The sequence below is a fragment of the Apis florea genome, unplaced genomic scaffold, assembly GCF_048593485.1.
Source record: "Apis florea isolate Af1SG1 unplaced genomic scaffold, ASM4859348v1 contig_3587_pilon, whole genome shotgun sequence".
NCBI lineage: Eukaryota > Metazoa > Arthropoda > Insecta > Hymenoptera > Apidae > Apis > Apis florea.
The window spans coordinates 3,794,408-3,816,565 of NW_028256789.1; the positions used below are offsets into that span (position 1 = coordinate 3,794,408).

At 42.0% G+C, this 22,158-nt stretch overlaps 1 protein-coding gene across 5 annotated transcripts in view; it reads right to left on the reverse strand.

Moving 5' to 3' along the window:
* Window positions 1-888: 888 nt before the first annotated feature.
* The window catches only part of atos (atos homolog atossa), a 30,393-nt gene continuing 9,123 nt past the window's right edge, over window positions 889-22,158 (reverse strand). Inside the window, exons 1-9 of one of the 5 annotated variants that reach the window (XM_086914298.1) lie at window positions 9,629-10,975; window positions 8,964-9,178; window positions 8,577-8,797; window positions 8,244-8,466; window positions 7,572-7,737; window positions 4,809-7,332; window positions 4,398-4,719; window positions 4,064-4,263; window positions 889-3,616 (exon numbers count right to left, since the gene is read on the reverse strand). In XM_086914298.1, coding sequence (XP_086770424.1) covers window positions 3,448-3,616; window positions 4,064-4,263; window positions 4,398-4,719; window positions 4,809-7,332; window positions 7,572-7,737; window positions 8,244-8,466; window positions 8,577-8,797; window positions 8,964-9,178; window positions 9,629-9,731 — 4,143 coding nt within the window. In that variant the 5' untranslated portion in view covers window positions 9,732-10,975 and the 3' untranslated portion in view covers window positions 889-3,447. Of the gene's footprint in view, window positions 3,617-4,063; window positions 4,264-4,397; window positions 4,720-4,808; window positions 7,333-7,571; window positions 7,829-8,243; window positions 8,467-8,576; window positions 8,798-8,963; window positions 9,179-9,431; window positions 9,560-9,628; window positions 10,976-22,158 lie in introns of those variants that run through there. The other 4 variants (XM_012494013.3, XM_086914299.1, XM_086914300.1 and 1 more) reach the window with 4 other exon arrangements.

Sequence of the window (22,158 nt, forward strand, 5' to 3'; positions counted from 1 at the left end):
AACGATAAAAATAAATAATAATTTGTTTTGACATGAAAGAAAAACGCTTTAAAATGTAATTAAATAGAAAAGAAATTAAAATATTTTCGAACGATAATAAAAAAAAAAAAGAAAAGGAATAAAATTAACGAAATTGATTTTGATTAAAAAACAATAAGATTGTTTATCGATTTAAAATTGGTTAAAAATAATAATAATCGAAGCCATTGGAACCGATTCGAAACGTTTCTGTCGTTGAGCGCTTTCAAAATCCTTTTTATTTTTTTATTTTTTTATTTTTTTTTTCTCAAATTTGGCACCGTCAATTTTAACTCGTTCCCCTTTTCCAGCAACAAGAGAATACATTCAACTTCAAATTAATTTACAGACCAGTTATTCTGATAAAAGTTTATCACAATAATAAAGTTTCTTTTTTTTTTTTTTTTTTTTTTTTTTAGTGCGCGTCCTATAAGTTTTGTGTACAAGTTGTTCCTCGATTGTAAATTCCAAAAATACAATCTTGTATGCTTCTCATATCTGCACGAATTTCCAAAAAGATACTGCTAATGAATTGCACGTATCGTTTCGTTCGATTTCTTGTCGTATGAAAATTAATTACACGCATCGTGGAGATTTTCTTTTTAAAGCTATCAAGCGACTTTTCAGTGATCTGGGAAAATATTAGCTATTAGAAATTCACAGAATATACATTTCACATTTTCTAATCATTCCACGAGCGAGATCCAGTCGAAAAAAAAGAAAAAAATGAATTCGTAATAGATTGGAAAAATAGATTGTTGTAGAAACTTTGAAAAAAAATTAACATTTATTGTAACAATGAAACGATGATTTCGGATAGATTTCGAAAAATTAATAAAGAGCAAATAATTGATATCGTACGAATTTTACAGATTTTTTCAACGGATCCCGCTTTTGCTTTCAATTTCTCTTAAAATCTCTCGATCAGGCAAAAAACTATTGCTAGAATTCCCTTAAATTGTTATTCAACGATTTATCTATGCTACAATGTATATACAGCATGGCAGTGATTACACACTCTATATTTCCTTGCCGTACAATACACGTGCTACAAAAAATTTTGCAACGTTAAAACTGCTCGATTCGAGTTTGCGAATGATCGTATTATTTCATCGACCGTTCGCAGGTCTTTCCTCGTCGAATTTTAATGTCCCCGATCGATTCAAGATTTGATGTCGATCAACGTAAACGTATCTGTCAATCTATCTGTCAGAAGACATACTTGTCATGACTTTATCAATGTTAGAAAGAAATTACTTCTGACAAATCACAAAATGCGCCTGTTTTTACGTCTACGTATCTCCATCGTGTAAATTAATCGATTTATAATAGATTTTTTACCAAAAAAGCGAGCGCAAAGTCTTGGAAAATCCACCTAATTGATTACATTATTTTTATTTTGGACAGTAAATTTGGTCGTGAATAGATTTGACGAAATTCGATGAAATTTTTTAGTTTGGCTAGAACAGAAAATCCTGGTTCCAACAGGACAGTCGGAGGACAGTCGATCTTCAGATGAAATTCGAACGGCTCGTATGTACATGAAAATAATTTTGTACATTTAGGAAATTAATTTTCCTAATGTTTCTTCTCATGCGCGTAAAAAAATAAAGAAAACGAACGTCAATTTAACACGGAGACAATAATGAGCGTCTTGTGATTGCGAAAGGTATATGTAATTTTTTTTTTTTTTTTTTTTTTTTTTTTTACGGTTAGTAATTACGCTCGATTACATTCCTCATACGACATTAGTATAATTATTAATTAATCTAGGACATATTCACTACTCAAATAGATACTTTATAATAATTACTCTTTATAGTCTATCAAAATATTCATCACAGTGCTACGGACACAAAATTGTGTTCTGTTTATACGTGTAAATAATGATTCTTTTTCTTCGAGCAGGAAAAGTCGCGTAATCCAGCCACTCGTTGATTGTGTACATTATTTCACACGAAAGATAGATTTTCATCTTCTTCCTTTCTCTCTCTCTCTCTCTCTCTCTCTCTCTCTCTCTCTCTCTCTCTCTCTCTCTCTCTCTCTCTCTCTCTCTCTCCCTCTCTCCCCACGTTTTCTCGCCTCTTTTCTTTCTTCTTTCTTGTATTGTTTTTTTTTTCTTTTTTTTTTTAATAAAATAAACGACGACTCTAATCGCCTTTTAATTTTCTTCTGAAAAATATCAACGAATCGATAAATGGCATCTATTTAAATTACATTTTAAACTTCTAGATTTTCTAGATCACATAGCTCTCTGTTCATCTTTTGTACAATAGTTTGAGGATACCTTTGACGTCAACGAGAGACCCGATTCTTGATATTTTCTATGCTCGTATCACTTATTTTTTTCCTTTCATTCTTTTTCTTTTTTTTCTTTTTTTTCTTTATGGTGCTACACACACACATGACAGTATCATCCCTTTTTAAAAAATTCTTATTCGACTTTACATATGACTTATATTTACAACAATAAATTGAGGAGATGGCCTTCCAAGGAGATCGTCTACTAACTTATAACTAAATCGACGAACTCGAATAATTGGAAACATTATTCGTTTCCATTCGAGAAAAAAAAAAAAAAAAAACGCGACTAGAACGAACATGTCCTACCGCGATAAATATGAAAGACAAAAATTCAAAACGGCAATCTTCGCCAAAAATTCAAAGACGCGATTGGAGCGCGTAAATTAATTTCAACGAAAAAACGATCAACTTTTAATTCAACTAAAAATTTCGATCCGTTAAAACGAAACCGTTAAAAACCAAAGGCGATCTTCATAAATTAACATTTAACGCGCGCTTTGTTTTTTCGCGTTAAAAAAAATAACATTATCAATAAAACGGAAAAGAAAGAAAATAAATTCGAGGTAAACAATAAGCAAAACAATTCGTACTGAAATGGCAAATATTCAAATAGTCCCCTTAGTATGCCTTGCTCCTTACTCATCTCTGAAATATTTTTTTCGCGAAAAACAATCTTTTCTTTCGAAACTTTCTTCAAGAAAAATTGCTTAAATTGCCTTTTCCCTTTCTCGAAAATCATCTCAAAATATGATGACACTTCTTCTTTTCTTGCGAAGCATGATCTCACTATAAAATCTTTCTCTCGACTTAACCATCCTTTCTACCGCTAATCTTCTTTCCTCCTCACGAGAAGACCATTTCCACAAAGGTTTTTTTTCCCCTTCCTTTTCCACAAAGGATCCAGAATTCTTTTTTGCAAATGCTGCCCTCTTCTCTCGACTTTCATAACTTTTCCTTTAATATCGAATCCCAAAGGGAAGATCTGTCTCCGAATTATCAAAAAAAAAAAAAAAAAAAAAAAAAAAAAAAAAAAAAAAAAAAAATTGATCTCGGTTAAATCTCTGCGCAAAGGGGACTAGGCGAGCGGAGCGATTGACAGCAACCCCATGGAAAGAGCCATGTGGCTCAGCACCTTGGCGAAAATTTCGGATTGGTAGGGCCATGGATGTAACTTCGTAATTCCTTTGGTGGTTCTGACCCGAAATCCGACGCCGTGTCCACATCGGACTTGCGACAAATAATCATACGAATGTCCGTGTGCAAGTAAATTCGGCCTGACTTACCGGACATAAATCTGAAACAAAACGAATTTTGTTTTAACATCGTAACAGAGAAGTTTTACTTTTATTCATTGTTACGAGTAGTAATTTTGCAAGTAGTAATTTTAAACGGTTAATTGAAAATCAATTGTAGAAAAGAGAAACGTGTAAAAAGTGTAAAATAGAAAAAAATTAATAATCGTGGCTTCGAGATACCTGCATTGATTCGATAAAAATATACGTTTGTACATTTACAGCATATACGGTTTATTTTGAAAGATTATTCATACGAAGAAGCCTCGATTATCTTTGCCAATCATTGCCAATCATGAAAGCATTAAAATTTTAATCAATATATTTATACAACATATACGCATTATCTATTATAGATCATGGCATAATCGAAGCGTTAAAGTTTGAACAAAATGGATAAAATTTGATATCTTTAATATAACAAGAAACATAGATAGACATATACGAACCTAAGATGTACGAGGTAGCGTAGTGTTTTGTCCCGCAATGTTCTCTGACGTAAAAAAGTATGAGATCGTGGTGGCATATCAGAAAGATCGTATAGTACTACGAACATTTTAACGACTGTACCCAAAGGATTGAGGAGCGTTACTTGGATAGTACCGCTTCTTGGTACTTGGTAGCCCTTTTTGCCCAAATTAATATGTGCCTAAAAAGAAACGTTTTAAGAATCGTATTTTCATCCTTACTTAATTATTGTAAATGTAAATTATTGAAACGGAAAATTGACAAAAAAAAAAAAAAGGATACAACGAAAAGGAAGACAGATGTAGATGTACGTACGAGATAGGGCGTAGAAACTTTATCATTGTCACCAAGCGTATAGAAGAACACAGTGACTGGAAGCTTTCGATGTTTCGGACAGAAGGAACCGCTCGCGCCCAATTCCGCCGTGAAACCGTGAACGGTCGACACTGGCTCGAGTCTGCCGTTCAAAGCCGATTCCTCGAAGCTGCCTAGAAGGGCATGACTTTGCGGTCTGCTGCGGGAAGTCGAGCGTCTTTTCGGTGTTTCCTCTCCTTCGCCTGCATTCTCCGCCTCTCGATCAGCCTCTTCCAAAGACACCGCGCCCGGACTTGGCGGAGTGTTCAATTCGAAAAGAGCGCTAAAACAGTTGGAAAAAAGAGGTCTTGCCTTAAAACAAAAGAACAGAATACTTTGGATCGTTCTCGTTTCGACACGATGTCACCGTACCTTCTCTTCGAGGAGACAGTATTCAGACTGCTATCGTAATCGAAGCAACAACTGCCTCTTCTCAACGGAGCTGGACTGGACGTCAAGGGCAAGCCTGTTCTACTGTGAAACACCATCGAGGCTGCGTTCTCCAAGGATCGGCGAAATCTCTCTTGCTCGATGGCAGTTGGCACAGCCTTGTCCATTGTTTCGTCGTCATCCGTCGCGATGATGTCCTTGCCGAGATTGTGGCACCGAATTTTCTTCCCGACACTCGAGACAGAATCCTTGCAAAGTTTCGACACGACGCCCCCGTCCTCGTCGTCATCGAGCTCCGTCACTCCGTCATCCTCGTTTGTACTATGCAGTCTATTTCGCCATTTGGACATCTCGACTTCGTCGTAGTCGCCACTGTCCTCCTTTTTGTAATTTGTACTATAGATTCGATTCGAATTTTGATGTGCGCCATTTGTACTAAGCTCTGAAGGATCGTCACGCTTCTCCGCCTCTCTCTCTCCGCCAAAGTTCGAGAAGTCTATCCTCCTCTTCGCCTTGCTATCCCTCAAATTTTTTGGATCGTGCAGGCTGGGCTGGACGTTGTTGTACGAGAACGAACGAGCTTGACGCGCCAAGTGTTGTATCGCGTCTTGCGAATTGTCCTCTGTCGTTGCAGGAACCGATTTTTTCTCTTGCTCCTTTTTGAACAGTTGGCGGAACCGATTGAACCTCTTGTTCAACACCATGGGTAGGAACTTGTCGTCCTCCAACGGCGCGGTTCTCTGCTCCTGGCGCGACGAGCTCTTCTCACAAGCTACGCTATTTCGATTGCTTTCCGTTTCGTTGATGCCCGTTGGCAACGGCACGGACCTCGACTTGGTCCCGTTCTGAATCTCCGACAGACTGCTCCCTCGGTCTTTGCTGGTTCGTAAAATTGCTCCCAATAATATGTCCGCTTTGTTCGACACGACGTTTTGCAAACAATCCATCGTTCCGTCGTTCGACCGTTTCTCGGAATTATTGCATTTGATCATCGCCTGCAGATCCTCGTTCGACTCGTCGCTCTCGAGTTTCTCGCGTTTCTCGCGAGGGTTATAAATATTCTTATTGCCATAAATCTCAACGAAATTGGTCTTCTCTAAAGCTTGTTGGTCATTTTTCCTGCACAACTTGTGGTTACAACCTTCGCAGGGCTTGGCGCGGTTCACTATGTTGTTCGCCGAACACTCGATGCTTTCCAAGTTCCCGTATTTCCCTATCGATTTCTCCGATCCATCTTCCACGGATCTCTCCAACTTCTCCCGTTTCTTAATCGTCCTGATACCCGTCCTCTTGCGCTCGGATGGCGTGCGAGCCCTCAAAACGGCCAGAACCTCGTCGAACTCCTGCTGGCTCAACTCCAAGTTGCAATTTTTAAATCTCACCTCGTTCTGCTGTTGCTGCTCCTGACTCTTCAAATTCGTCGCTTTCACCTTGTTCTCCACGAAGCCACTGGCCGGCGCCACCCCGAGGACCCGTCCAGGAACTTTGCTGAACCAATCCAAGAAACCGCCTTCCTCCTTCGACTTCTCCTTATCCTCGGGGAACGAGAGTTTCGATATCAACTGGCTCAAATCCTTGCCAGACCTCCCCCTGTTGTTGACTTCCTCCACAACAGCTTCGAGTCCGGGATTCGATTCGGAATTCGATAATTTGTTGGACGATTTCACGCAGCTTTGATGCACCATGCAAGAGGAGTTCAAGGAGTCTTGCTTGAGTCGGTTATTCGTCGAAGGGCCGGGATTTGATTCGTGGAACGGACTAGGTTGCCTGAACGGATTGATCACGAGACTCGAATCCTTGCTGACTGCCGGTTTGTTGATCCTCTCGGAATCGTTGAAATAACTTTCCCTGTTTGCACGCAAGCTCTGAAAAGCGCACTTCCCGTTCGCGTTACTGTTATTCCAAGATTCGACGAAAGACCATGGCAACGAGGGATTGAACGGTATCAAATTCTCGAATATTCCATTTTTCTCCGTCGACTTCTCCGCCTCCTTGTGCTTCTTCTCCAAATTGCACTGTTTCTCCTTGCAATTCGTGGACGATCTCAACTCAGGAGGATCTTCGATCGTTCGCTTGTACCGCTTCTCCACGTTCCCTTCCCGCCCGTCGATGTTCAACTGAGCCTTGAAACACCGCTCCAGATTGTCAGCGTTCAAATTCTTCCGATTTCTGATGGCGTTCTCCTCGAGCTTGCAGTTCTGATTCTGCACAGACTTGACGCTACGATTGTTCACGATCTCGGACGGGTATTTCGGATAACTCGAACTTTGAACATCTTTCTTTTCTTGCGTCACGACAGTCTCCTGCACCGAGGGCAGACCTATCGGTTGAATCGTCACGCAGTTGTTCGTATCCGTAGGGCCGCAGGGAAGCGATCGGCGACGTTTCCTCTCGCGGTTTTGCCTCGAGATCACCGGTGATGGTGGTGGAATGTCCTCCTCCTCGCACGGGCAATGATGTTTTCCAGGCTTGTTGCAAGGCGTTTGCAGTCTGTCGTCCACTAAAGCTGTTTCAAAAAAAAAAAAAAAGAAACGAAAAATAAATAAATAAATTCGTTTGTTCAACGATTCGGCCATTTTAAACATTTTTCGAGTATCAACCTCGTCGATTTATCGATCGTGAGATATATATATGTATGTGTATATATATATATATATGATCGCGTAATTAAGGAAAAGAAAGCCGATGAAGATGATACTCGAAACACGGGAACGTATCGATCAAGATTGCAATTGCCCTGATTACCAGGCAAAACAAGGCCTTCGTTATTTTGCGCAGCGCTGGGAACCGGGATAGCCTTGGTGGGTGTCAAAGCCCTCGCGACACCCTCCTCGTCTTTCTCTTTGATCGGGTGCAATGGGCAGGTGAGAACTGGCACCTCCTCCATCCTCGGCAGTGCCCACACGGTGACCTAAAATTTACACGAGAAATCCTCTTCAGCTCCATTAAATGCAGTAGTGCGCGGTACTCGGAACGAGATTGGGTAGCCGGTGACTCATCTGCTGGTTAAAAGTAGGCATTCGTTAGTGTCCTCGAACTACCAGAATAGAACCAGAATATGGAGGGTACTCCGAGAACGTGGACGAGAGGACCACCATGCGAATTACATGGACAGTTCGAGGAACATTGACCTCGCCTTTATCTCAAGTGAAACGCATCGTTTCGAGCGTTCCCAGCGAGCTGTTGCTTGCCAGGAAATCCTTGGATCAATTAAGAGCATCTATCTTCGCGTGAAGAGCTTTCAGCTAATGTGAATACTTTTCTTTTTTTTTTTTCACGAACGAATTTATGACAACGAATATTTTTGAAATACGAATACAAATGAACAAAAATTCGACATTCATTTCGACAATGTTCCTGCTTTTAAGGTTTAACCGGACGAAATTTGAAACGATAACTTATTATAATTTGATTTACTTTTATCGAGTTTCCATCACTGTTGCCGGCCAAAGGGAACGTGTGCTCGACAGGGGTCTCGCGAAACTTTCTCAGATTGTCTTCGTTGTAGGGCACCATTCTCGTCACGATGTAACTGGGATCGGTACCGTTGCTCCTCGACCACCAAGCGGCGACTTGGCTGAAGTGAAGTCGCGAACGAACTGCCTGATACAATCCATAGAAGTTCATGGTCTCCGGACTCCTGACAAACGATTCAAACCGTTCGTTAAATGAGGTAAGAAACGGGAGAGTTTTTTTTTTTTTTTTTTTGAAACAATTTTTCCGATTGAAACAAATTTTTCTCTCACTCACTTGCTAGGAACGACGCAAACACACCAATACTCCAGCAGCATCTCCGACGCTTGTTGCCACGGTGAAATTGATAAGGACGGCACGGTGCAGATCGGATTCTTGTTCGTACATTTCGCCAAACCGCATGGACAGTTGCTGCACAACACTACCTCGATGCACAGGAACGAGCCGATTGCAACACGGTCCGCGATCTCTCGGACCAGCACAAGATATCGATCGCACTGCAAGGATCGCGTGAAAGAAAGAAAGAAAGAAAGAAAGAAAGAAAGAAAGGGGGGGAGGGGAAATTACGCAAATTTTTAAATTTTAATTTCGCGAAAATGTTTCGAACAAAAGAATATTGTTTAAAAATGATCGCGAAAACAATGATCGTTTCTCTCTTGTTACCAGGTAATTATCTTCCTCGCACACATGGTCGTTCGGCACCGTCTGCGTAGGAGCTGCACAATGCGGGCCCTCTTTGTAACCACGTGGAGGGCCCTGAATCCTCCCCTCGCACACCAGGACTCCAAGGGCTCGGAACATGCTAAGAATGCCACCCCGACCGCCAACCCCATTTGGGCTGGGAATGCCTCCTGTCACCGCGCCTAGGCAGTGCATACCTGCAACGTAAATTATAAATTAGGTTAGTGATGGAAAAAAAAAAAAAAAAGAAAATTCCAAATTTTCTTATCATCGCGATTTTTCGAACCCCTCTTGCTCGAAGAAAAAATATGAAATTTGGGACAAGCAACAACAACGACAATAATAATAATAATAATAATAATAATAATAATAATAATGATGATGATGATGATTCGACGAAATTAGAACAACGAAGTTTTCCATAGCGACGAAACTGGCACGAACACGAACCTGTGCGCATTCTCCTTCTGTGGAAGCAATTTCCAACGCACTGCAACAGGATCGTCGACATTTTCGAGAGCTGCTCTCGGGGGAATGAAAACTGGAACGATTCGCGCACGACCTCCGCTATCGTTAATCTTAAGCTCACCACCACAACAACCACCACCACCACCACCACCACCAACACCACGTATCATGCTTCGAACCTTGTTCGGGTACTGTGACTTTTCTCTTCAGCGGCGTCTTTATCGAAGAGAATAAACTTTGCTGCTCTCTCTCCGTCACGTTTCCAACAACGAGAATGGGCATGCCTCATCCTCGTTTTGTTCCTTCGTGAATCACGGAGGATGTGTAAAATAGTTTTGTTCGCACTCTTTTGTCCTCCACTGATTCATCGAATCCCTCCTCCTCCTTTTACTTTATCACCAAAGAAAGAGGGGAAGAACCTTGTTGTTGGGCGCGATCCCATTGTTCCAAGCCAAGTCTCTCGACGGCAAAAGAGAGATAACGATCGGTCGATTACAATTACAACGGGTAAAACTCATCCGAGGGCTGAAAATCATCGTCGTGCAGGGGATATTGGCCGTGGCTTTTTTTTTTTTTTTTTTTTTTTTTTCCTCACCCGATTTCGTCCTCTCCTCGGTCATTATGTAAAGGTGAATACGCACACTCGGAGGGCGATGGGCATTATTTATAACTTTGCCCGCCGCCATATGCGGCGAAAGCGAGCAACCAACCGGATTGGCTTCCTCGCCGCTTTTCTCCGCCGCGTTTCAGCATTCGAGCGAACCAACACAGAACCAACACGCTATCCGCTCCATTCCTTCCATGGAAAACGCGAAAATTTTCTCGGCATTTAAACGTTCATCGATTTTTCGAGACAGAGAAAATTTCCATTCGAGAGAAATCGTTTCCTTTAACTTGATTTATAGTTTTTGGAAACAACACGTTTCCCTCGCTTGCAAAATTCCTCTCCGTTTTACACAAAATCCGAAGATCGATCCTTTGCGCGCGAGGAACACGTGCCAGCGTGAAAATAAACGGGAAAAATCTGCGAATCGAGAGAAATCGGCGATAACCTTCCAATCCGTTAAAACTTCTTCCTGTTGAATGTGACAACACTTCTCGACACTCGACGATCAACCAACGATTCGCCCCTCCATTTGTTGCGGATTTGTTGCCACATACCGTAGCAGACAAAGGAGACGATTATGAGCCGCACTCGACTTCGGATTCGCGATTAGGCGACGCGAAAAGTTGCCGGGCGAAGAAGGAGGGCTCGACTCGTGCGGCGAGGAATTTGAATAGAGAAGAGCGCAGCCCCAACACTCGCCTCTTTCGCGTGTGTCGAGGGTCTGTGTACAAGGGAGAGAGCTTGTGGGGCTCCACGAGGGTGATCGTACTCGGGTGTCATGCGCAAAAAGTTCGCAACCCTTGGCAAACTCCTTCGAGAGACGGGCTATCGGGATTAAGAGGCAACGGATATATCGTAATCGTAGCGAGCGACAAATCGATCGAAGGAAGAGCGCTTCTCGATCTTAATGAATAAAAAAAAAAAAAAAAAGAAAAGAAAAGTTGCTTTATACCGCTTCTAATCGCGTCGTCGTTGAACAGTCGATAATCCGCTAGCTGGAATCCTGTTAGTGTAGCCAGGCTCGAGTTTTCTCCGAGTTAATAATTAGCCGATTCGAATAAATCGAGGAGAGAAACCACGAATCTTGAATTGAAAACTCGCGCGCGATTGAAGGATCGACGACCGGTCGCGTAATCCGGCCTCGATCGATCGCGAGGAGAAGACAGGACACAAGAATATATGTTCCTCTTTTCGTGAACGATACGAGCAACGAAAGATGATAGAAAAGTAATCCTCGAACAGAGAGAGAGAGAGAGAGAGGAGCAGCGGCACGGTTCAGAGGGTCGCAATTTCGAAGCGAGGCGAAGCGAAATTTTCATCGCGCGATCAAAGAGAGGCGGGAACGGAGGGCGCACCGTTCGAACCTCGAGGAAGACCTTCGCAAAAGCATAGGAGGGGGGAAGGGAATAAAAAAAAGGCTGAGGTCGTGGAAGGTACGTGGAGGCCGAGGCGACACGGGAGGGAAAGGGCGATGCGCTTCTGGTGCGGCACGGTGTGAATGCACCGTGCTGCTGGTCCAGCTGAGAAAACATCGGCCCGTTGGCGCCGCCAATATTATCCACCACGGAGTAAACAAGCCGGCGAGAATCATTCGCGCATATTTTCTAATCTATTATTTCCTTCCTATTATGTCCCTTTCCCTGATCAAACCCTGCTTTCGATCAACGACCTTTCCAATAATCGTCGTTCGATTCTTTGGCAATTCACCGAAGAACCCTTGTGTTGATCGAACACAAGATTGAGAAGAGGAGGTGAGACGAGGGCGAAGAGTTTCTTTTGAAGAAACGCGACGAATGATTACGAAACTAACTCGTGGATCTTTAATTCGTGGAAGATTTTACGAGGCTTTATTTCGAGCAAGTCTTATTAGTGTAACCAAACGACTATCAATTATCACTATTCGCATGCCGGATATCGCAGATGGAATTACTCGGTATAGCTTACGTTAGTTCGAGGCGAAGATATCGCGTCCTCGAGCACAGACGAGGAGATCGAACGACGTTGTTTCTAGATATTGATAATAAAAAAAGGGTACTGGGAATATTTTATGCGCGACTTCTGCGTAAGATAAGAGAGGGGGACGTTTCGCGTCCATTGTCGGTTTATTGTATTACATTCCGATACGTCGTCGCATTGTCGTATGACGGATCGACACTCGCTCCGTCCACTATTTACGATTCGATAAGGGCAAGCTCTTTTTATAGAAAATATGGGACTTTCTGATGAACGCGCTTCTGCAAAATTCTGTGTAAAATATATATATATATATCAAGCTTTATGCTCGATCGAATTCCCCGACGAGAAGACGAGGCAAAGTATATAACGGGGGATAACGTGAAGTGCGCATTAACTTTTGCATGTATAGGACAACGAAGCGTGAAATTTAAAAGGTTGAAACGCGTGTGTAAAACGCATTAACAGAATTACACGGCTTCCAGGGTTGCCTACCTTACTAATTCTATTAACTAAGACGATTTTTTTCTTTTTTTTTTGTATGCTAATTAAAAACAGACGTAAAATACTTTCCTCCTCCAAGGTACACGATATCCTCCTTTTCGCTTCCGTTAAGAAACGATTTATCCCGTTATTACGACGAGAGCAATAAAATCTCTTTCTCGCTCTACGATCTTCTCCATCAATTTTTCCTTATTTATAAATCGTTGTTGAACGAGGATCGATCGTCTATAGATACAATTTAACTAAGATAAGATATTGACGCGAGACAATTAACAAAAGAGATGGCCGATTTACATTATACGATGATTCTTCGATCAAGAAGAAAACTGCACTCGTGGAAAATAAAAATCGTGCCTTGTCGCCGAAATAATTGGCCAGAATCGGCGACATCCGGCTGGCAAATAAGGAGAGCAAATAAAACATTGCGAAATTACAGGTTCTCGGCTACACTGTATGATAATCCAGCGTGCAACGCGTGACAAGTAAAATTTGTTTAACGCGGTATGCGTTGAACTCGATGGTGATCGCGGCGTTGAATTAGAAAGCACGGTTTTTTTTTTTTTTTTTTTTTTTAAATACAAGGCCGTGAATCGGGAACGCCGCGTATCCACGATCGTTCGTTTCATTAACGCGTGAAAGCACGGTTTTCAGGGGCAATAAATGTCCCACGATTTAACAGGCGTTTCCAGTTTTTAACCGGATACATGGAAAGCGTGGAATTACCAGCTGGCAACGGATATAAAAAATGCAGAGGATCCGCTAGCTAGCTAGCTAGCTAGCTAGCTGTTGTTTTATTCCCCTCTCCGCGCGAACTGAAAGCAGCAAATGGCACAAAGGCGACCACGCGCTCGCGTTTCCCTTTCATTTTACACCGCGAACCGGAAGCTTTTCGCGAAATCTAACGGGCGGGGAAAAGAATTCCTTTTTTTTTTCTTTTTTTTTTCCTTTTGCGAAATTACTCGGATAAGTAATTAGAATCGAGGAAAAGAAAACGAGCGAGAATTAATTTCAACCACTTGCACGCCGTTTCACGGCCTGTTTACTTTTTTACAAGGCCTCCAACTTCGTTCTCTGTTATACGTTATACTCTCCCCTCCCCCTCCCTTCTCTTTCTTATCGCCTCCTTTCTTGCGAAATTGCTATTTTTCTTTTATCGATACGAAATTTAGCGATCGCGATGATGTCCTCATCGTGGGATAAAATTCGTAGGATGGAATTGGTGGGTGAGGTATTTTTTTTAAATCAATCGAAGCATAAAAAAAAAAAAAAAAGTAAACTCGAGCAAATGCTCGCTTGCCATAATCCTGAATAGGCGAATCGTTCGAGGAACGAGGGCAAAGCGTTACGAAAATCGGCCGAAGAATCTCGCAACGCGACTCCCTCCCTCTCCCGCTAAAACACTTGGCAGCTTATCACTGGATTGCATTATTTGCACGTAAGGTGCAAATTTTCTTCTACAATCGTTCGTGTTTACACACGCTCGATGAAGGGGATCATCGAAGAAGTGGCCATCAATTAAGATACGACCGTCAAAAATACGCCTATAAATCATCCTATATGCTGTATAAAACGTCAAATCCGCCAAATCTTTCTACCTTCCGTAAAAGAAAGGTCTCCTTTATTATCCTCTCCTTTATTATCCTCGTGCTTTATTCGCTTCCTGGCCAATAATTCTTAAAGACGAGTAAAGACGATCCAAGCAAGAATAACGAATTTTAGCCTTCGATTTTAAAGATTTCCTAACTTTCTATTAAAAGGAATAAAGCGATAAACAGGATATTCTCGTTTTCCGGGTACGTTCGAATATTTATGTATGTATGCATATATACGTACAATCAGTCGCAAAGGCTGAAAAGGGGTAACGATTGCGAGCCGTCTCGAGAAGCAATCCTATAAATCTTCCTGCGTCACGCGTCGACAAGCTGTGCTCCTCGAGAGAGATTCGAGGTAACTGGAAATTGTAATTTTCTTATTTCCATGGCGCATCCAGTCACCGGAAGACAGAGGTGTCCGCGAAAAAGAGAATAAATTGCAAGTGATTGCATTTGAATATTCTTTAGCTTTTCAACAACTTTATTCCTCGTATACCGTTGAAATATCAAATTATGGAATTATAGCGCATTCTGTGGTACGATTTAAGTATAGATTAAGATATGCATATTGCTGAGAGTTACTTTCGCTAATGGATCGATCGGTGTCGAGAGTGAATATTCGAGGCCATTCTTCAACGTAGATATCAACAACTTGACTTTGTCTCTCGCATTGAAGAATCGAATACGATCTTGGAATTGCTTTTGCACGAAAGCTCACGTTGAGAGATAATCGTTATTATATCATCCAAGTAATATCCTTTAATAAGAAATAACGTTTCGAGGATGATTTTCCCTTTCAAAATTTTAATTCACGTCCCCCGATTCAGAATTCGAAATGGAGAATTTTTCAAGAGAAAATGTTTGAGAGCTCGACTCGAATCGGTATCATCGCCCCCTTCGTCCTTCGAGAAAAGGGTCGTCGGTTTTGCTGCGTCTAGACGTGGTCGACTCACCCCTCTGATTTCGAGGGAATTGCCACAAGGTTGAAGAACCCTGGCGGCATCGAAAAAAAGCCGAACGAGACAAAGAACTCCTGATTATGTATGCGAAAACGGTGAGGAGCCGAGTTCTTTCGATTAATCGAAAAGTCTGCACAGCAAATCTCATATCTCTCTCTCTCTCTCTCTCCAATTTTTATACTTTCAATTCGGGAAAAAAAACTTATTATCGCCGAGATTAATATTCTCTTATATATTAATAGACGACAGATAAGATCTTCTATCGTTTTATTTTTTAATCGACGAAGAAGTAAGAAAAATCTTTTCTTACAAAAGATTAATGAAGTTGTAAAACGATAGAGTCGCAAACGTTATAAATCGTTATTTATCGCGTTGTCTTCGATTACTTCTGTTACATACGATTCGTATATTTCGAAACAAAATCGAAGATTTGATCGGAGAACAACAACGAGAGTGCAACGAGAACTGACCTCGTTCCTTAAATTCTGATATTATTTTTCCAATCGTCCGATACCCTCCTTTGATCGGTCTATCCTCGATTCTACGCTCTCTCTCTCTCTCTCTCTCTCTCTCTCCGTGCTTCTTTTTATCCCCATCACGGTTTCACGGTCATTACTCAAAGCTTGAAACCAGTTATCGCCTCTTCCCATTCGATAACATAAATTACGAGCACCTCTCCGACCGCATTTACGCTTCTTCTTTTTTGCCACACGATAAATTCATGCTTCGTGAAACAATTGTGCAATCTACCCACACTTGCATACATTTCTTTTTCTTTTTTTTCCTTTTCCTCCGCAATATTCTCTATCGAACATTACTACGAACATCGTCGTAGATGGTGTCAGTTCAGTTTGACAGAAACAAAAATTGCAAAAGGAAAATCTCGCGTAGAGAATTTCGAAGAGATGGTACGAATAAAAAAGAACGACGGTGAATAACGAGCCATTCCTTTTTTTCTTAGCTTTTCCAAAGACAATGGCGGTCTATATCCGAGGCGGAAACATTCGAAATCCATTTCGACCGTTGCGAAAATGTAACCCCTTTTACGGAGAATAATGGATCGAGAAACGGACTGTCAACAAGGAGCGCGGGTTTCCATTGATTGCCTCCCGGAGCAGCTCGTCCCTAAAGGCGTGTACTAACCGTTCAGGAAACCTCGAACCCGCTGCACCGGCCGGACTGCACCTTGTTTTCTTTCGTCACGTGCACCGGGGAATATAGAAGACCGTGGCTGCGGACGTGACACAACAACAAATTTAAAGGGACTACAAAAATCGAGGGACGCTACGACCCTTCTCGAAAGCATCCGCTCGATCTCCTCAATTAACTCCTCCTAGCCTCGATTTTTTCTTTTTTCCCCCTCCCCCTCCCCCCTCCCTCGATTTCGAACGAAAACTCTCCACTCTCGTCTCCCTTTTCTATTCCATTTCTGTTTCGAAAGCAACTCGTTCTATTCTGTAATACGTCGATTCGATTTGATTTATGTAGGAAGAGAGAGAGAGGAGAGGGGAGACACATATGCTCGTAATCTTTTTAAATTTATCTTGTTTTTAACCTCTTATTCGAGGTATCCCGCAGAGCGTACGAACTTGAAAAGGGCCTTCTCTTGCATCTCAGCCTTATCGAATATATCGCGGTGAATTTAATTTCGTTCCATATTTAATCGTGACGCGCACAGCCTGTAACTTAATTATATTCAATTTGCTTCTTGTTGCCGCGATGTAACGATGCCCTTTCCATTCGTTTCCTTTCCTCGACGCGACGAACGTAACGAAACGAGGACGATGCGATATTTCCGTAAAAAAGAAAAAAGAAAAAAAAAAAAAATAGATATCGTATCGAGTTCAAAAAAAAAAAAAAACACAACGTTTTTTTCTACATCGATTACGCAAAGATAATCCGTATCATCATCCGATCATCGTCTCGATTATTTTGACACGATCGAGTAAGTACAGACAATCAGTGTATTCAAGATAACAAGGCGTCCTTGCATTGATAACGATCCTGTTATTTTTCGTCGCTGATGCGAAATTTGCCCGTATTTACTCGCTTGCAACGTAACACGAGGCGCACATTAAGCTTGGCAAATACGATCACCGTTTACGCGCTTTATATTTTTCGTCGTTAAATACGCAACGATGTTCACGATTTCGAGACGAGAATTAACGGTTCGATCCCTTTCCACGACAGGAAAAGAATCTTTACGGATATAATATTTTTTTTCACCGTCAGAACACGATCGGATGCTTAATGGTTCCCTCGTTACGCGGTTTATGACCCACACCACACGTACTCGGGGATCGAGTGTGGGTTTCGAGAGCGAGCCTAGTACCAAACGATCGAAAGACATCAGCCAGCCTCCGCCAACCGAGTTTCGTCCATTATAATATTATTATATTCCGCCTCTTCGAGGGAAATCGTCGTTTACGCAATTTACTTCGCCTTTACGGCCACCAACTTTTCCCCACCTTCTCCATGAATCAACTTCAGACGTTAATCGTGATTCATTGCTCGATGCTAACAATTTTTCCTTTTCTTTTTCTTTTTTTTCCCCCCCCCCAAACGATTACCCTCTGCCCCAACCAAGTCGTGCCAACAGATATTTTCGAGACGTAAATATATCTCGAAAGAAGTCTAATATTGACGGCACCGCGATAACAAGAGAAAAGAAACGCAAATCTTCGTCCGCGAGATATTATTACAGGGAACGTCGGCCTTCGTTCGCCACAATTGCAAACAGTGGAAAGGTTCAGATACCAGGAGAACAAAGTACAATGCACTCGGGAACACTTGCTTGAATCGCGCTCGGGGTGAGCCCAAGAGAGAGATTCGCTCGAGAAGGATTTCTTCTTCTCGTGGCTTCTCGAGCAGAAAGAAAGAAAGGAAGAAAGAAAGAAAGAAAGAAAGAAAAAAAAAGAGAGAGAAAAAATTCAACGAATCCAACGAAGGAGAAGGTGAATCGTTGCGTAACGGGAAAATTTCATCCGCGAAATGCCAGCTAATGACAAATTGAGAATCGCATTGCTAGCTTTGGCTAGCGTCTAATGGCACAATAGTTTAACCATCCACCTTGCGAATGACTTTCTATTTCCAGAAGCGTTAGAGGGTCTCTCGCGTGTGCAGCTGTTGCACACACGGAGTCATGTATATTAAACAGCCGCGAGTGAAATCCGTTTGCTGAAAAAGCAAACCAAAGCCGTGGACGACCCTAAACCGACACCAAAATTGAACACCCTCGAATTCGAAGAGAAAAATGCATTGCGCGCTGTATATAAAATCGTGCATCGATTTTCATCGCGATTTAATTTAATGTTAAAAAGAAAAGTTGGCGATGTTAAAAGTTGGCGAAAATGCGTGTCGAGTTACAACGCGTGTCCGGTAGGACATTGAAATTCGAGCGATTCGAGCGAGCTTCTATTTCTATTTCCAGAGACACGGTGGACACGCGGTGGCTCGTAATCGGAACGTCTTCGTTTTCTAAAGCTCCTCTAAAACGAGCACGAGTGGTGTACAATTCGATACCAACCGAATGATTAAGAGATCATGAAATCTCATCGACAATCCCATCAACGCAAATTGGTTAATGGTTCTCCAACCAGTTTTACTGGGAGAGCGTCGTAATCACCGTTCCTCCGGTAAAATGTTAATTATGAAAAATCGTGGAGCCGAGCGGGGAAATTACATAATTGAACAGTGAGAGTAGATACTACTACCGAGTGGTAGAGACCTCAAGCTTCCTTTCGTACTAGATTTCCATTTATATAACCGTGTATATCCCCAGCCGCGATCAAATACGATCGTTTTTTCCCCCATTTACTTTTACAGGAATAAACAGATTTAATAAATTCTAAACTGTTTATGTGACTTCGCGTTTTATCATTTCACACCGTGTCTTCTCGTGATCTCGTTTACTCGTAGATTTCCCGTAACTCGGCCAAAATTTCCACGAGGATTATTAATATTATATTATATTCGAGGCCGATATTCGAGGGAGCAAAGATGAGCGCGGACACTACTCGGAGATACGTGTCCCGGTGTTAACTGGGAAAAGAAACGGCGGTGGTAGGAGCTAGTCGAGTAAAAGAGGCGAGGTGAAAGAGCGGTCCTCTGGATATCATGTCAAGGCTAATGTTTATCGATCGAATAGTAGATACACGCGCGTCGGCTGACTTATCGACTCTGCTCGCACATCGCCTATTCTGTATCCTTTTTCCCTGCCCGGGTCGAGGCCTCTTTGTCCCGTGTTGCACACGGAACGGTGTTGCACACAGTGTCGGGCCAAAAACGAGCATTTCCACTGTTACACAGCATCATTCCAAACGAGGATGATTTCGCGTGTGCGAATTTTCTTTCGTCGGGTACAATGTTTGTTGCGGTTAGATTATAATTTATCCGTTCCGCAAAGCAAAACGTGCACGAATGTGCAACGTGGGGAAAACGTGTGTAAAATGATTGCGTAAATAAATTCGCTCTGGTAAATACCCTGTCTCTTTCTCTCCTCTCCCCGAGAAAGAAAAACGACAATGAAACTTCTGTCTAGTCGTATAATAAACCGACCATCGATGCGACTTTACGACCTCATGATTTATCGCTTTCGGATTCTTCTCTACGCGAATACCCACGATTGACCGCCGTTTCAGGCTGACATTTTGAACAAGTGAACGTCCACTTGATTTTGACATTACATATTATATTTTATCCCGCGAATCTTGCGAACTTTTTTTTTTTTTTTTTTTTAATAATCGATAATATCATTGGAAAAAAGAGAGAGAGAGAGAGAGAGAAAAAAAAATATGTTCGATAAAGAAACAAAAATAACGTTGATTACCTTACGTAAGTAATGATGAAGAAAGAAAAAAATGACGAAATGATTCGAAAGATGGATAATAACAGAAGACATGGAAGGGGAGCATCCAGACCCTAGCTAGGTACGATCCTGACTGTACTGGGGGCTCGTATCAGCGGCGAGGTCAGCTGAGCGTAGCGTCGAGCAGCCTCAGCTGGGAGCAAAAGATGGCGTCGAACAGCTGATTGACCGTCCGTGCATGCGCAGTGTCGCTTCACTAGCAGACGCCGTGCGTTGCAGCAAGCGAGCGCACGTGCGAAATATCGAAAGTTCTATTTCCAGGTTGGAACGAAAATGGCTTGCCGTTTCTCGTGCCATATGGCTCGATTCGCGACTCCTTCCCACCACCAAGGGAACAAAGACCGTCGACTAACCCTTCGGCCATGAGATTATTTTCGGAAGAAAGCACAATGCCGAACAATCTTTCCATTGAACCACTTCGTCGCAAATGAAACAGGGAGGAGGGGAGGGAGAGCCTCTTTGACGAGAGAGCCTCGTTCGTCAAATCGTATATTTATCAAGCGAGAGAAAAAAATCTCTAAAAAAGAATCGTTGATTCGAACCAATTTTAAAGAGCGTAGAAATAATTTATAATAATTTGGTATCGAGCGCAACTTGAATTGAAAAAAAAATAAAAAAAGCGATACAAGTCGTTCCTTAATCATGTCCTTCCGTTTGTCCGGATCATTGCCGCTAGGTGATGGCAAAGCTTACAACAAGGTCAAATTGGAAAGGAATTTCATTTCATCCGGGGACCATCCCTAGGACAAATCGCACTTTCACTTAACAACATAACGGTAACGAGCTTAGCCTTTTCCAACAATAGCGAAAAACAGAGGTAATTTTATTCGACTGTTTGTTTGCTACCTGAACAGGTATTACATCTGCCGCCCTTGAATTTATCGCGCGAGGTTGCATCGAGCGATGCCACCTCGATTGCACGCGCACGCAACTGCTAGGAATAGTTACCAAATGTCGCTTTATAAATGACATTCCAGTTGATACCGTGCCAACGCTAATCGTCACGATATTGCGGCACGTCTCATGACGTTTTCCGCTCGTGTGTCCTTTCACTCTGAACCAGGTGTTCGAAGCTGCTCCGCCAGCTGTAGCCATCGAGTGCACGAAAATCTCTTAAAAAGAATTCTATCTCTTTCGTTCTATCCTTGATCGAGTGTTTCCATTGGTGGAAAGAACGATCGATCGAGAACCTCTTTGAAAATAATTTTACGATCGAAAAAGAGATCCGTATCGATTTATCGAGGAGAAGGAAGAAAGAATGATCCGTTGCCAACAACGAGATTCGATGCCATTCGATGCTCGTAACCTTACACGAAAGCGAAGGTATTTTCGACACGGGCGCAACATGTTGAAAACCGGTTGCATCGAGCAAGTTAGCAAAAGTAAAAGAGCCACTGGTCTTCTTCTGCTACACGCTCAGCCGAATTACGATAACCGTAACCCGAGCTAAAGGAGCAAGCAATCCTTTCTCATTCGTGTCCTTTCACTCGTAGCCAGGTGCTACGAATTACCAGGTCCGTTTAAACAGACATTTCTAAGCTACTTAGTGACAAAGGCCATCGGGAAAAACAAGCGGTACTTCTCGTTATCGAAACGAGGGTCGTTCGAATGGACAAATGGAACCCAGACCAAAGTAATTTCGAACTCGACAACTTTAAATTTCGAACGTTACAAATGGCCATTTATATTCAATGGCCTCGAGAATAATTCAACGCGGGGTTGAGAAAAATTTTACTGCAGTTTTACTGCAGGATAGGATAGGAAGCGACATCGTTGGACCTTTAACTTTCAGAATCTCTGTTCATCGTTGGCATAATTATTCTGCATGCGCAGAATATTATCGTGTCATAATTACAATTCTCGTTGGATCGCTTCATTAATAACTCGTAACGTGTATGGATACGATTGTGAGATTAGATTGATTTGTCGTCGATGACAACGCAATATCGAGACATCGCTCGATTATAAATCGCGTGAAACTGCGTAAATCGAAATCACGCGGAAAAATCCTTTCACCTTGATGACAACTATTGAGATTCCACAAACGAATTAATGAATTATTTCCACAACAACTATTTACAAGATATTTGCACGAAAAAAAGAAAATCGCCTGGCAGATTTTTCCATTGATTTCGTTGGAACGAAATCAAATGGTTCTCTCGGAAATAAAATTCTTATTCAGAGAGATTTTGATCGAAGCGCACCGTGTCCTACTTGACTACCGGGA